The sequence below is a fragment of the Lutra lutra genome, chromosome 14 (genome assembly GCF_902655055.1).
Source record: "Lutra lutra chromosome 14, mLutLut1.2, whole genome shotgun sequence".
NCBI classification, from domain to species: domain Eukaryota; kingdom Metazoa; phylum Chordata; class Mammalia; order Carnivora; family Mustelidae; genus Lutra; species Lutra lutra.
This window is the reverse complement of record NC_062291.1, coordinates 2,455,305-2,470,512: the sequence shown is the minus strand read 5'-3', so window position 1 is coordinate 2,470,512 and position 15,208 is coordinate 2,455,305. Positions and strand designations below refer to the sequence as shown.

The 15,208-nt window shown below is 45.0% G+C and overlaps 1 protein-coding gene and 1 pseudogene across 15 annotated transcripts in view; one reads left to right on the top strand and one right to left on the bottom strand.

Moving 5' to 3' along the window:
* Positions 1-11,304, bottom strand: part of COG2 (component of oligomeric golgi complex 2) — a 53,993-nt gene extending 42,689 nt beyond the window's left edge. For 14 of the 15 annotated variants that reach the window (XR_007122569.1, XM_047701354.1, XM_047701355.1 and 11 more), the window contains exon 1: positions 11,010-11,235. Coding sequence is in view for 13 of the 15 variants with exons in the window: in XM_047701354.1 (XP_047557310.1) it covers positions 11,010-11,081 (72 nt within the window). In the remaining 2 variants the exon portion in view is untranslated. Of the gene's footprint in view, positions 1-11,009 lie in introns of all 15 variants that reach the window. The other variant, XM_047701366.1, reaches the window with a different exon arrangement.
* On the top strand, positions 5,519-7,220 carry LOC125084263 (rRNA-processing protein FCF1 homolog; annotated as a pseudogene).
* Positions 11,305-15,208: the final 3,904 nt, after the last annotated feature.

Below are 15,208 nucleotides of genomic sequence, written 5' to 3'. Positions count from 1 at the left end.
ATACACAGTTAAAATACAAAAGTCAACTGCTTTCCAATGATGTATCAGACAAAGGGCCAGTATTCAAAATTTATAAAGAATTTATCAAACTCAACATCCAAAAAGCAAAAAAATCCAGTCAAGAAATGGACAGAAGACATCAACAGACCAAAGAAGACATCCAAATGGCCAACAGACACATGAAAAAGTGCTCCACATCACTCAGCATCAGGGAAATACAAATCAAAACCACAATGAGATACCACCTTACATCAGTCAGAATGGCTAAAATTAACAAGTCAGGAAATGACAGATGCTGGTGAGGATGCGGAGAAAGGGGAAGCCTCCTACACTGTTGGTGGGAATGCAAGCTGGTGCAGCCACTTTAGAAAACAGTATGGAGGCTCCTCAAAAAGTTAAAAATAGAACAACCCAACGACTTAGCAATTGCACTACAAGATGTTTATCCAAAGTACATAAACATAGTGATTTGAAGGGGCACAAGCACCCCAATGTTTATAGTAGCAATGTCCACAATAGTCAAAAGATGGAAAGAGCCCAGATGTCCATCAACAGATGAATGGATAAAGAAGATGTGGTGTATACACACACACACACACACACACACACACACACACATTACTGAGTCATCAAAAACAATGAAATCTTGCCATTTGCAAGGACATGGATGGAACCAGAGGAAGAAAGACAAACACCATATGATTTCAGTCACACGTGGAACTTCAGAAACAACAGATGAATATAGGGAAGGGAAGGAAAAATAGAAACAGACAGGGAGGCAAATCACAAGAGACTCTTAACTACAGGAAACAAACCGAGGGTTACTGGAGGAGAGGGGAGGGCTGGGGTAACTGGGTGAGGGGTATTAAGGAGGGCACTTGTTGGGATGAGCTCTGGGTGTTGTATGCAACCAATGAATCACGAAATTCTAACCATGAAACTAAAAGTACACTATATGTTAACGAAATTGAATTTAAATAAAAAAATTTTAAAAGTCAATTGCTTTTGTATATACCAGCAATATGCAAATGGAACACAAGACCATTTACATTAGCAGACAAAAAAAATTTAATACTTAGGTGCAAATCTAACGAAATAGGCACAAGATCTATGTGAGAAAAAGTATAAAATTCTGATGAAAGATAGCAAGCAAGGTAAGATGTGAAGAGGAAAGAAAGTCCATAATCTTCGGTAAGGACACTCAATACTGTTATGAGGTCAGTTCTTCCCAAACTGATCTACAGACTCAATGCAATCCCAATCAAAATGCCAGGAAGTTATTTTGTGGATATCAACATGTTGATTCTAAAATCTGGATGGAAAACTGGAAAACCAAGAGTCCCAGAGTAGTCAGTTTTCCTTTTAAAGGGGGGGGGGGCGGGGGAGGAAATTGAAGATTGCCACCACCCAATCTCAAAACTTACTATGAAAGCTACAGTGATTAAGACAGAAGGTGCTTTGGCAAAGGAGACGAACAAATCAACGGAACAGAGTGGAGAGCCCAGAAAAAGATCCACACACACAGGCAAAGGCGATTCAATGGGAAGGAGAGTCTTCAACAAATGGAACCGGACGATGGGACAGCGACATGAAAAAAACAAACACAAACGAAAAGAATAAAAACAAACTTTTCACACCTTTCACAAAACCTAAACGTAAAATGCAAAACTTCTTAAGGATAACATAAGAAAAAAACGTAGGGATCCTTGGATTTGGCAATGACTTTTCAGATACAAAACCAAAAGCATGATCTACAAAAGAAAAAACCGATGAGGGCACTTTGTTAAAATTAAACTTCTCTTTAAAAGACACTCTTAAGAGAATGAAAAGACCAGTCACAGAGTAGAGAAAATATCTGCAAAACACATCCATGGTAAAGTACTTAAAACCAAAAATATAATATAAAGATGTCTTAGTAACAATAAGAAATCAAACCTAATTTAAAAATGAGAAAAGAGGGGTGCCTGGGAGGCCCAGTCAGTTAAGCATCTGCCTTTGACTCAGGTCCTGGGATTGAACCCCACACTGGGCCCCCTGCTCAGCGAGGAGACTGCTTTTCCCTCTCCCACTGCCTGCTGCTACCTCTGCGTGTGCTTGTGCTGTTAATAAATAAATAGAATCTTAAAAAAAAAAAATCTGAAAAGATGCTCAACTTTGTATGTCATTAGGAAAATGCAAATTTAAACAAGGTACTATTACATATCACGTAGAATATCAAAAATCCAAAACACTATTAATACCAAATACTAGCAAGGATGTGGGGTAACAGAACTCTTCATTCACTGTTGGTCAGAACGCAAAATGGGAGACATTTTATAAGACAGCTTGGCAGTTTCTCACAGAACTGAACACACTCTCACCATAAGATCAGTAATTGTGCTCCTTCGTATTTACCCCAAAGAGATTAAAACTACTGTCCACACAAAAACCTGCACACGGATGTTTACAGCAGCTTTATTCTCTGAAGTGCCAAAACTTGGAAGCAATCCAAATCTCCTTCAGTAGCTGAACAGGTACACTGTGCCACACCCACACAATGGATTATTCGGCAATTAAAAAGATGAATTATTAAGCCTCAAGACTTGGAAGAACCTTAAATGCATATTACTAAGTGAAAGACCAGTCTGAAAGGCTAAATACTATATGATTCCAACTATATGGTATTCTGAAAAAGGTAAAAATTAACCAGCATTTTTATTTTTTATTTATTTTTTAGGTCATCTCTACACCCAATGCGGGGGCTGGAACATACAACCCCGAGATCAAGACTCAGATGCTCTAGCGACTGAGCCAGCCAGGTGCCTCTGAAAAGGTAAAACTCTAGACAGTAAAAAGATCCCGGGCTGCAGGGGTGAGGGAGGAGGGTGCAGACAGAGGAGAAGAAACAAATAGATGAGGTACAGGGGTTTTCAAGGCAATGAAACTAGGCTGTAAGATACCGACAGTAGGTAAATAACATTATGCATTTGTCAAAACCCAAAGAACTATAGAAAGAGGAGTGAACCCTAATGTAAACCATGGACTTTAGTTAATACTGTATCAATGCTGGTTCATCAGTTCTAATACATGTGCCACAACAATGCAAGACATTAATAATAGGAGATACTGAAATTAGAAGAAAAATAGCTTCTCTTTGTACTCAGGGGTATTTCCTATCTGAACCCAGGTAAAGTACAAGTCCCCCAAAAGGCCAGAAGTTGGGAGATCACAAGAGGTGTTAGAACACAGGAAAAGAAATGAGCAAAGCAGACAAGTTACAAGCAATTTAAGAACCATTAACCGTTAGAGAAGCAGTGACATCACTTAAAATTAAAACCAAGTAGAGTTTAAAGGTTTAGCTACTTTACTAACTAGCTGCATTCAGGGATGACAAAGACTAATTCAAAATAACCTGGGAATTAATCATTTAAGACTTACCAAAAATCCAATTATTAGTAGCTTTAACACTATGAAAATTACATAGAATTTTGGAAAAGATCGAAGTTCTCTAAGCCGCCAAGAAGTAAAACACTCTTTCCCAAATACACGGACTTATAAGATCACTATGTACTATCTCCATGACAGAAACAGAATCCCCCGGAACCATCACTCTGTAATGATGAGAAGTACTAAGAGGGCACATGAAATTTATGATCTCTGCCCTGAAACATACCATTTGATCGAGACAAAAAAACAAAATAGTTAAGCACTAACCTGCACACTACATAGGTTGAAAGACATAGAAAGTTAGTGTGAGCTCATGTATGTGTGTTTCCAACCATTCTTGAAAACTAATGGACAAAAGAGATGAATAAATGCCCCTGTATATCCCGCAAATATTCCTTAAATATTTATCATGCAACTCCAGCTCTGCTCTAAGACCCGTGGACACAGTCATGAAAAGGAAAGACAAGGTCTCTGCTTTTAAGGAGCATATATTCTAATGCACGAATGAGGAAATAAACATGTAAACAAACAAACATGATATTAATGAACAGTGATCAAATAGTGATTAAATAGTGATCACAGCTAAAAAGAAAACAGGATACCGTAAAGGTTTGAATGACAAATGGGATGTACTTTAACTTGGATGAACCAGGAAAAGACACTTACAGAACAATGAGTTGAGATCCAAATGACACAAAGGAGCTAGCCACGGGAAGTGTGGGAAGAGTGTTCCGGCCCAAGGGATCAGCATGTGTGCAAAAATGTCCTTGGAGCTCTTCCCTCCAGCCCCTGCCCTCAAATCTCTGACCCAGCTAGGTGGGGACATAATCTAGGACTTGTGTCTCCCAAAACTCATTCTAAATCTTTATTTGGTGACTAAATTATTCAAGCTTGAGAAATTAAAAACATATGCTAACAAGATCTTCCCACCATCTACAGAGAGATCATCTTAAAAGCATCATGAAATCGTAACAGTGAAATTCTAAGGAACTTCTGTTCTAACATTTTAATCAATTTTATGTCTAACTCCTTTGTTGAATTTATATACCTGTTTGACATACTTATGAAGAGACAAAAAAAAAAACACCCTACATTCTGTAAATTTATTCATCCATCTAACAAATATTTGGGTACCTAATTACACTCTGTTCCAGCTGATTTCTTCTCTTTGTCTCTTTTTTCCCTCAATTTAACACCAATCACAATCTATATAGGCTTTTAGTTCGCTTTTCAAACTTAATTTCTTGAGCTATTTAAAGGAATTATCTAGTTCTAGAGTTCTCAACATTGGTCACACATTAGAATCACCTAAGGGGGGCGCCTGGGTGGCTCAGTGGGTGAAGCCTCTGCCTTCGGCTCAGGTCATGATCTCAGGGTCCTGGGATCGAGTCCCACATCGGGCTCTCTGCTCAGCAGGGAGCCTGCTTCCCCCCTCTCTCTGCCTGCCTCTCTCTCTCTCTCTGTGTCAAATAAATAAATAAAATCTTTTAAAAAAAATCACCTAAGGAACTTTTTAAAAGATTTTATTTATTTATTTGACACAGAGAGAGAGAGCCCAAGTAGGCAGAGAGGCAGGCAGAGAGAGGGGGGGAATCAGGCTCCCAGCTGAGCAAGATAGAGTCCCACGCGGGGCTCGATCCCATGACCCTGAGACCAGGACCTGAACTGAAGGCAGAGGCTTAACCCTCTGAGCCCCTAAGGCACCCCCTCACCTGAGGAACTTTCAAATAAAAAGCCCAAAGGGCACCTGGCTGGTTCAGTCACGGGAGCGTGCAGGTCTTGATCTCAGGGTTGTGAGTTCAAGTCCCATGTTGGGTTTAGAGATTACTTTAAAAAAAAAGAAAAAGCCCAAGCCCCAGTTTGTGATTAATTTGTTTAAATGTTTAAAGAAATTTGATGCTAAATGTTGTAAGACTGGTTAAATAACAAAAAGATATGTTTACATAATACTCTTGCTCTCAAATTTTGAACAAAGAACTTACTAATAATCAACAACTCAGTAGGCCAACGTTTTATTCAAATGATAAGTTTTATGATACTACAAAGAGTGAATGAGAAAATCAAAAGCAAGGAGAAATGAGCGGGTGTGAACATGGGGAAGCAAGAGAAAGCAAGAAAGTATGCGACCATGAAGTGAATGCTTAGCTCCGAAATCAAAGGCTTAAAGAGAAGGACAGATTAAAACCTAAAAAGAAAGAAAAGAAAGATCCCGTGCACTCAAGGAAAGAGAAGTCCCCCAACATCCCTCCTGCTTTTTCCAGTATAAACACACAGCTGGGCCGCCTTACCACATCCTGGTTGGTACTGACTTTATCAACTTTTCTATTTAAGCCAAACTTGACCGGGTACAGTCAATGATGGACGGGCTGTGTGCCAAGTGTATCAGTTGTATAACTGACTGTGTAATGGCTGAAACTGAGAAACTGGGGTGAAAGTATCAATTGGCTCTAAGGATTGCCAAAGAGCCAAGATTCAAACGATTACCATGTACACACAAGACAAACTACCCAGATGTCTGCTCAGTACAGAAGTAATTCAGAGTGTTACATTGTGGCATCAGCTGACCCAGACCCAGAAGATAGCTGGAGTTCCCATCATGGACATTCCTAACCATAGGGACGACACTGAGTGAATGCCAGATGATGACGGAGCCCCTCGCTTCTATTTCTTAACAGAGTTCCTCAGCCCTCCTTTACCAACTTTTCCTGTTGCCAGTTCATACAAGCAAGGTGCCACCGCATGAATTATTCTCCTTACCCATTTCCTCTGTTCTGAGCTATGGCTAAAGACACTCACTTTTTGATGTTTTGAAACTGATTATCTTGTACCATTTTACATTTTGTTGCATCTTTTTATAAATCAGATGACCGCTCACAAAAGAAAAAAAAAAAAAGGAAAGGAAAGGAAAGATCAAAAGGGAGGACAACAACCAAAACCCACTTCTTTTTTGCCGGGAACCTTTCTTACCAAGTGCCAATCAGATAAACTTTATCTGATGTTACATCGTCACATCTCCTCTGTCATCAAGAAAAGTAGTTCACATAAGAAAATTTCTCTATAAAATGAGTTGTAGGCTCACATTCCATATTTGGCTGATTAGAATTTTATTACGATGTCTGTCTCAAACTGATGCGGAAGAGAATGGAATCTTGTCATCAGGACGTGGCATCGAACTAAGCACCCACAGGGTAAGCACTCAGCTCCTGTGACACGAAGACGGCTCCTGGGGATGGGGGACCCTGGGCAACAGTGGCTGACCTGCTGGCCTGCGGCTATCTGCCATCTGTCACTCTTCTCTCTTCCTCCTCTGTCAGCCGCCATCAACAAAGTCCGCCTGAAACAGCCATCACTTCCCTCTGGTCCCGTTTACTGTAGCTAAGCTACAGGCCAAGCATCCAGATCACCAGCCCTGTGGGAATTTCTTCTAAGGTAAGAGGTGGCGCTATTGGTGAAATGCAGGCGCCAAGGCATGTGGACACTGTGCCATCTTCTGCGCTATTCTTAATGTTCTGATTGTCCCACTTCCCACCTGCGGCCTCTGGAAAAGAACATGCTACAGTAGGATTTCCAAGGACTGATGCGTGGGGGTCAGGAGATCCGGCCTGTGATTTGCCCCAACTAGCTGTGTGGCTTTAGTGGAAGTCATCACACCTCAGGCCTCAGTTTCCTTATCTGCAATCCGGGAAAACGGACTAGAGTCTTTTCAGACAAGCAGGCAAAGATCATACAGATAAGCACCACCTCATTATACTAACAAGCAAACAGAAGCCCAGAGGCGAGTGATTTGCCCCAAGTCAGACGGGACCCACATCTGCAGGTCACTCCTAATCAGCCAGCACAGTACAAAGAGATCTGAGCAGCTGCTCATTCTTCCCCTTTTCCATTTTGTCCATCAGAATGCATGCTTCCTGTGAACAAGGACGCGCAGGACCCGCTTCCTATGTGAAGATTCCCAGTTCACCCAATCAGAACAGGGAGGAGCCTCAAGGACTCTCACCTACGGTACCTGCTTACAGTCACCGTCCGGAGAGCTCCCGCTTCACGCCTCACGGAAAAGGTCATCATGTGCCTACCCGGGTTGCCAACGAAGCCGCAGGTTCCGGAGAGGAACTGATGCAGAGACGTTCGAGGGAGGCAGACTGGCTCAGCGCAGAAACAAACTGTCTACCAAGGAAAACTGCCCCACAGGGGACTGAGTCTCTTTGAAATACGTTCGAATGTGTAGGAAAATGTTTTTTCAAGAGCCGGTGGACTGACCAGTCACCTCGTACATACAAGATCACATCCGCATTCTGACAAGAGTGGCCTACCTGCAGTGTAGACCAGGGGCCAGGAAAAGACAAGGAAGGCGCAAGGAGACTGGGTGAGAAGCTTCTACGGCGCGATGACGAGGGCGCACTGCAAAGGTACGAGAAGAGATGAAGAAAAGTATATGGACTCAAGAGGTTTAGGGAGCGAAATCCACAGGACTTGGTGTGACAGACTAGATTTTGGAAAGGTGACGGAGTAGGAGTTGACTTCTGGTTTCCCGACTCCCAGCTAAACGGATGGTGAAGTGTTTACTGAGAGAGGCAACAGAATAAGAAAGGTGGTTTTCAGCGGAAGAGGTGCTCACGAATTCCGTCTTGAACCTGATGAGTCTGAGGGGCCACAGACACATCCAAGAAGAAAGGTCAGCAAGTCCGATACACAGGACTGGTGCTCAGGAGACATCTGGGCCAGAGACAGGAATCTGCCTTACCTGCCCATAGGTGGTCATGAAGCAGCACGAAGGGTCATCTAGGGAAAGGAGGGAACACGGGGCCGAGCCCATAGCCAGCATTCAGTGGCTACCAGGAGCATGACTTTGCACAGGAGACACATCAGAGAGGTAGAAGAAAAACAGGAAGCAATGCAGAGCATTGGTCTACTGCGACGTCGAGTAAGGAGACAGAGAAAGGTCAGGTGCGCTGACTTACAAACAGCTTTGGTAAGAACTCTTTAGTGGAATGACAGGGCCTGAAGGGTGGAAGGTGAGAAAGTCTAGTCAACCCCTGAGCACTGGCTGCGATGCGCGACAGTGACAGGGCAATACCTAGAGGTGGGACCGTCAAGTGGGAGAGGATCAAACAGGAGCGCACGATGGGAAGGAGTGCAGGGGAGAGGATCCTCGCAGGCTCCTGGAAGGGCGGGAGGGCATGGACTCCGACCCAGAGCGGAGACTGAACCCGAAGAGGAAGGAGAGCCTCTCCCCGTACCAGGCGAGGAGGAGAACGGGACAAATACAAGAATGGGATCGTGATCAGCAGGATGGAGGAGGTCCCGTGGATGGCTGCTAATTTTTCTGTACGACTGGAGATGAAGTCGTATGTTGAGATGGAAGAGGAAGGCTACGTGTGATGTCAACAGCACACCCATGTAAATGGTCTAATTTATCTGTTATGCCACCTTCTCCCCCTACTACCAATACCTTATGTTCCACTCATCTATTAGTTGGCTGTCAACCCTAAGGATTTTCGTATTTCTAAGCCAACAAAGTATGATGTTGCCACTGCCTCTGCCCCAGGGGACCCTTCCCCATCTTCCATTCCTGCATTTTGATCACCTACCTCTTTTGCATACCTTTTCCCTCCTATTTCTCATTAGATCTCATAAACATGACTTTTTAAGTAGTCTCCTGCCACCAGTCAGCTCCAACTCAACAGATATGACCATGCAACTTCCTGCTGTAAACCTGACTGCAGCTCTACCGTGAAGACTGCATCAACGTGGATCCCTCAATGTATGCAGTGTCCAAGGTGCAACCCGCAGCCCCACCCCACCTCCCTCTTTACCATCCCAATCTCGTTCCAAAATGTGCCGAACAAGACACCTATGTAGAGATACAACCCCGACAGCAAGCTCTCCACTCATTTCTGCCTGGGAACTGTTAACTTACAAAACGTCTCTCTGATGGAAACACAAATTGCAAATAACCTTTATCTCCAGGTCCCACCTAGAAGATCAATACCACTTTACACAGAACAGCTGTTCCATGGATTTTTCCTTCTATGTATGAAGGGGTCACGTTCATTAACACTACAAATTATACATTACATTCAGAAGTTTCAGAGCCTTGAAAGAACACGGAATTGCTGGCATTCTAGCCACTTTCCCAGTTTGCTCTCTCCCTACCTCTAAGTCCTACTTTAGAACTGCTATTTTGAGATTTCTATTTTCTGAAGCTGCTTTGACCAAAGGCATTCTGTCAGCTCAGAGTGAGAAAGATGGCGGGGCTAGTAAGTGTGAGAAAATGCTAGTGTTAGGCCCAAAGGAAGCCTGACGAAGTCCAAAGACAGACAAGCTAAAGAGACTTCCGTGCTTTGAGATTCTTTAAGTCTCTGTGTGTGCCTTTTCTTCTTCCAATGACCTCTCTCCTCATCATGTGTCCTTCGTTAACAAAAGGTTTCTGGATCAGAGAATTCACTCTGTGCTCTCCTTCAGACACTCCATTCAATTTACACCTTCTATTACAGTGGTTTAACATCACTGTACAAGAACAAGAGTACAATATACCTTCGTCTAGACATCCCTACATATTAAAAATGATATGGCCACACCGCAGAGGATCCAGACATAAGCACTTTTAAAGCCAGAGTTTGGGAGATGTGATCTGAATGCAAATATCAAAAAGGAACTAGCTGGTTAACCCAAAAAAGACAAAAAACATATTATGACTTGAAGTCATAAAAAAGTAAGAAATTCAAACTCTTTCAAAATTTTAGGTACCTACAGAGCCAAAACTTTTAAATATTGAAACCAGCGACTAAATCCCAATCCTTAGAAATTAAACATATACGTTTTGATAGTTTAAGTACAGACCCAGAGGGATACAGAAAACAGATAAAGCTCCTCCTGGCTCTGATTCAAACCTTGGGACATTTTCAAGGCTATGCCTGATGAACCTTTATTGTCAGTAAAGTCTTTTCAGTTTAAATTTCTATTCTGTAAGTTTATGTCCTACAGTTATCTGCAGCCAGCTTCAAGCTGACCTCACCAAGAGAAGTAGGGCAACTTTAGAAAAGGAGCTTGGTATGCTTTGTAATCCTGGAACAGAATTGGTCAGGATAGTACAGTCTTTCAGATTTCACATTCCAGGAGCTTTAGACGAAAGTGAGGCAATAACTTTAGGTTAAGTGCCTTTTTGACCCGATTCCTGGTAAGTACGTGCGTTCAGAGATGTGTTCAACGCACAGTCGCTGAACTAGGCGCAAGGCACTGGGAGGCTTCTGTCAGGCCAGGGGAGCGGCGGTCTGACTGTGCCGCACGGTAACAGAGTCGGGTCCCAACAGGGGCTTTTACGTTTAGCTCAAAACCACTTGCCCTGAACTTTCAGGCCTTTTCATTCAATGTGCACGATTTCACAGAAGTGCTTTCTCCAGGCTGCACCTACCAAACCCGAGGCCAAGAGACTCACTGCGCAGTGCAGCGAGGTCCCCGCCGAGGACCCGTCCGGGGCGGGCACGGCCCAGGAAGCCCGCAGAAGCCCGAGGAGAGGCCCCGGAGGGCAAAGGAGGGCAGGCCACCCACGGCCCGGCTCCGGGGAGCCGAGCCCCGGCGCGCACCTTCATGAACTCGTCCTTGTCGAAGCAGAGCGTGTCCGGCCCCTTGGGCAGGTTCATCCTAATTCTCTCCATCCCGCCGGCCGCCGCCTCTCAGCGCCGACACTCGAGCGAGGAGGAAAGGTAGGAGGTTGCGCTCCCGGGCGCTGCGGGCGCAGGCACTGCCAGTTCCCACCGCACAGAAGGCACCGCTTCCGCCAACATGGCAGCGCCCGCGCCGCGGCCAATGAACGAGGACGCCGCGGGCCCGCCTCCGCCTGCCGCCGCCAAGAGAGGCGCGAGGACCGCCGCCGCTGAGCCAGCACGTGGTGCTGCCCCCGTGCGGCGGAGGGCGGCACTACAACCTCGAGTACGTTTCTGCGGGGCGAACCGGAGAGGGGAGGGCGGGGAGGGTCAGGGGCACTCCCTCCCCACCTCACCGTTTCCCTTGGAAAATCGGCCTGCGAGCCTCTTCCAGGATCTTCTCCCGAGATATTCCCGCGGGAAGCATAGCCGTGGAGGTATGCTGGCCCTTTACTTCTGCGGCCGGTCGTCCAGAGTGGGGCGCGTCCCCGTGTCAGTCCTCCGGTCCCCGTGCGCCGCCGCTGCAGCCGCCTGGGCGCGGAGGCCTCTGTGGGAGCCTGGCTTCCGCCCTTAGCCCCGGCGCCCACCGGCGAGCGTGGCTTCTCCCCCGCTGAGCTTGGCTCCAGCGATCTGTAGGGAGGAAGGTGGTCAGCTGGCAGCCTCGGGTCTTCTGGGCAGCTCCCCGCTCCGCTTCGGCTCAGCTCCGGGGTGGCCACAAGTTTGGGTCCTCAGAGCTCTTAAAGGATCACCTCGCTACCGGCCGACAAAACACAGCCGACAAGTAGATGTGCGAGCATGTTTATTTCTAGTCCACGCTAGAATGGGCGGAATTGTGCGTTTGTGGCCAGCATTGGTTCGATCGCCACACCTGACCCCAATTTCCGAGACTCCCTCCTCCTCCTGCCATCTACCCCACATTTATTTTGAGATTTTTCTTTCCTCTTCCCTTGCTCTTTCTCCCACTGTCCTCCCCTTTAGTGGGAATGCCATGGTCAAATGATGATTCATTTCTCTTTTTTTTCTCCTTGAGACTCTGACAGCTCAAACCACAGATCTCATTTCGCGCCCTTCACCCTGCAGCTTTGCTGTAATAGACCAGGCCCCCTGCCAATGCTGTGATCTCCCAGAGATAGCATTAACAGTCCTTAGAAAGGGATGGGACCCAGCAAGACAACGGCTTAACAGTGAGTCTTGCATTCGAGTCACTCCAAATGGGAAACTGGTCACTTTTTTTAAAAACGTGAGTATAGAATCTGAAACAATACATTCCCTAGCAGTGGGCCTGGCAAGGCCTTGTTGAGGAAAACGTTCCCAGTCAATACCCAGAGACTATGAGAGGTAGGATGAGAGCTGGAATCTTATCTGGAGAATCAGAATAAATTGCCAGGGGAGCAACTATGAAAGTGCATTTTATGCCCTGTTGTGGTCATTTGAATATAGGGAATGAAAGCCTCGTTATCTGGTCTTTGTTTGTTTACTCTTATTATGAAAATTTTCAAACATACACCAAAGTGTGGAGAGTGGAAGGATCCCGGCCCTTCCGAGTACTTATCACTCTGCTTCCCCAACTGTCTGTTTCATAGGCCCTCCTCCTCCTACTGCCCCCGCAGTGCCTGTATTTTTTTTGGGGGGGGGACGGGGGAGGTCTGGAATATATTTTAAAGTAAATCCCAAACATCACATCATTCCCTGCTCCCCAAATACCTTGGTTTACACATCAAAGAAGGAGGAGGAAGAGGAGGAGGGGAAGACTGAGAAGGAGGAGGGATGAAGAAGAGAGATTTCTGCACAGGCCCACAATGCCAGAATCAATAGGTCTAATAAGCTATTCCGATTGGCTCTGAGAGGCATGACTTTTAGCCCAGGGCCACACTGTTAATAAGCGACAAGGGCAAATTCAGGCAGCGCAAACAGCAAGGCCCACACTCATCACCAAGGCACCGAGAGAGGGGGCAAGGGTGCCAGTCGGACCGAACAAAGTTGTCTGGGAACCCCGCCTGCCCTAGAAGTCCAGATGAGCGAGTAGTTGAACTATTTCTTACCTTCATTGTCATTCCTTTCTGAAATGATTGCCGGCCTTTGGTAAAGACATGAACCTGAGCTTGTGCAGCCTGGGGTACTGATCTTGGGGATGCTGAAGAGGGTAGGTGCCAACAAAGAATGAAAATCCCTGATGCCTGTTCTCCTTCCGAGAGTCAGGAGGGAACAGTCAAGACCCCATACAGTGTGCTGCCACTTGAGCCCCCGGCTGTGGCAGTGGCGTGGCCCATCAAAGCCAGGAGCAACAGGCAAGGCCCCAGATGCTAATGGAACACCCTGGGGAGGACGAAGGAAAGGCAGAGAGTCAGCTGAAACCTTCCCAAAGGACATTGCCCTCAGTTTCACCTGGGAGCTGTCATTCAGCTGGTAAACACCCCTTCAGCCATGCAAAGTTTGGTGACTAGCTTCTGGCCAGATCCTGCTGTGTGTCTCCCTACCCTGAACCCTTCCCAAGATCCCTACCATGGCCTCGGGATCCAGGCACTGGGAGCATAACACATGACTCTGCAGGGGTCCTTGGGCCAGCTTTTGGTTAGTTAGTTGTCCGTGCTGTTAAAGATTTGCCTACTGTTATATGTTTGACTCTCGTCTTTGGTGATGGTACCTATTTCATAGGAAATAGGAGCTGGAATCCAGGAAACAGACTGGAAGATGAAATTAAAAAGTGGATACAAAGCTTCTAATCAGAGCCAGACACAATCGGCGGTCAACTATATCCCAGTCTCTCCCCTCTTCTCTGATCTGTACTTTCCTTAATGAGGAATGAGACTTTAAGTTGACTTTTTTTTATCTTCTAGTCTCTCTCTCTCTCTATTCCCTAACTTGCCTCTCTTGCTTTCATTTCATCCTAGAGCTTGTGCCCACGACTTCTTTTCTAAGTAAATATTAACCCCCTTTGACTCTGAATCTCTGGAAAATTCTCAGTTCCCTATTTTCGCTGGCACTGTGACAGGTCCTCATTTCTCCTTCCCACTCTTCTCTATTTATAGTTTTCACATTTTTTTGGCAGGTTGGCTACAGAACACTCAAAAATTACAAAGAGAAATATCGTGTTCTGGAAATTTGTATGAGCATTTTTTCCAATATCGTCCTTATCCTCTTCTGATCCTCTCTTGAACTGTTGGACTAAAGCAGCTGACGCTTCCACCAGCAACCAGAGTCATCCTGTCCACTACTGTGGGAACAGAGGGTTTCCATTTGGAACTGCAGACTGAGCCTAAAGTCTGGTGGCCCTTTGGTGCCAGAATAGCAGGTGTGGGGCGGGTGGGACATGGAGGACAAGCATCATGGTAGAGGTCTCCATTTGACCAGGAAAGCTCACAATGAGCCAACAGGGCCATTTCAACATCTTCTGTATTTTCCTTATACCCTGTTTCATTCCAGAGTGGATTTGAGATCATTTAGTTTGATTCTTAAATATTTCCCATTCCAACCGGAAACAGACTCATCCTGGGGCTCCCAAATTCTGCCTCATCTTCCTAATCAGTTAGTACCCCAAATTCGGTATGATAGTGCCAGAATATTCTTCCATGTGTATTTTATATCAGATGAATATTTTATTAGTTTTTTCAAACTAATAAGAATGATAAGGGTAACTTTTTTTAAAGCATAGGCAAAAAAAAAAAAAAAGCATAGGCAAAATCACAAAAGACATTGAAATGAACCTAAAAGATTATAGTGTCTTCCAAGGGAAAACAGGTGTTGTCTCATGTGCCCTTCTGGGCTGACCAATTCTATGGGATATTCTGTGCCTTTCTTGTCTTTGAGCTATTTTGCAACTCTACAGATTGTACATAATTGATATGGATACAGATGATCTTGTCTAGTGATATGCAAATGAATTTTGTCCACTGCAAGTACAGTTGACCCCCTTTCCTTTGGTAGAAGGCAGTTTTGCATCCATTTGCATTCTATTTGCATATCTATTTGCATCTATCAAAGCAAATTTGTTTAAGTATTACTGCTTGTATATGTGTCTGCCTTGAGATTCTTGCTTGAAGTGGTGGTAACGTCTTAGTGGTTCCCGAGCTAATGAATGGACTAAACAAAATCCCTTCGGGCATTCATCTCATATTTGTAAAATGGTCATTATTTAATCT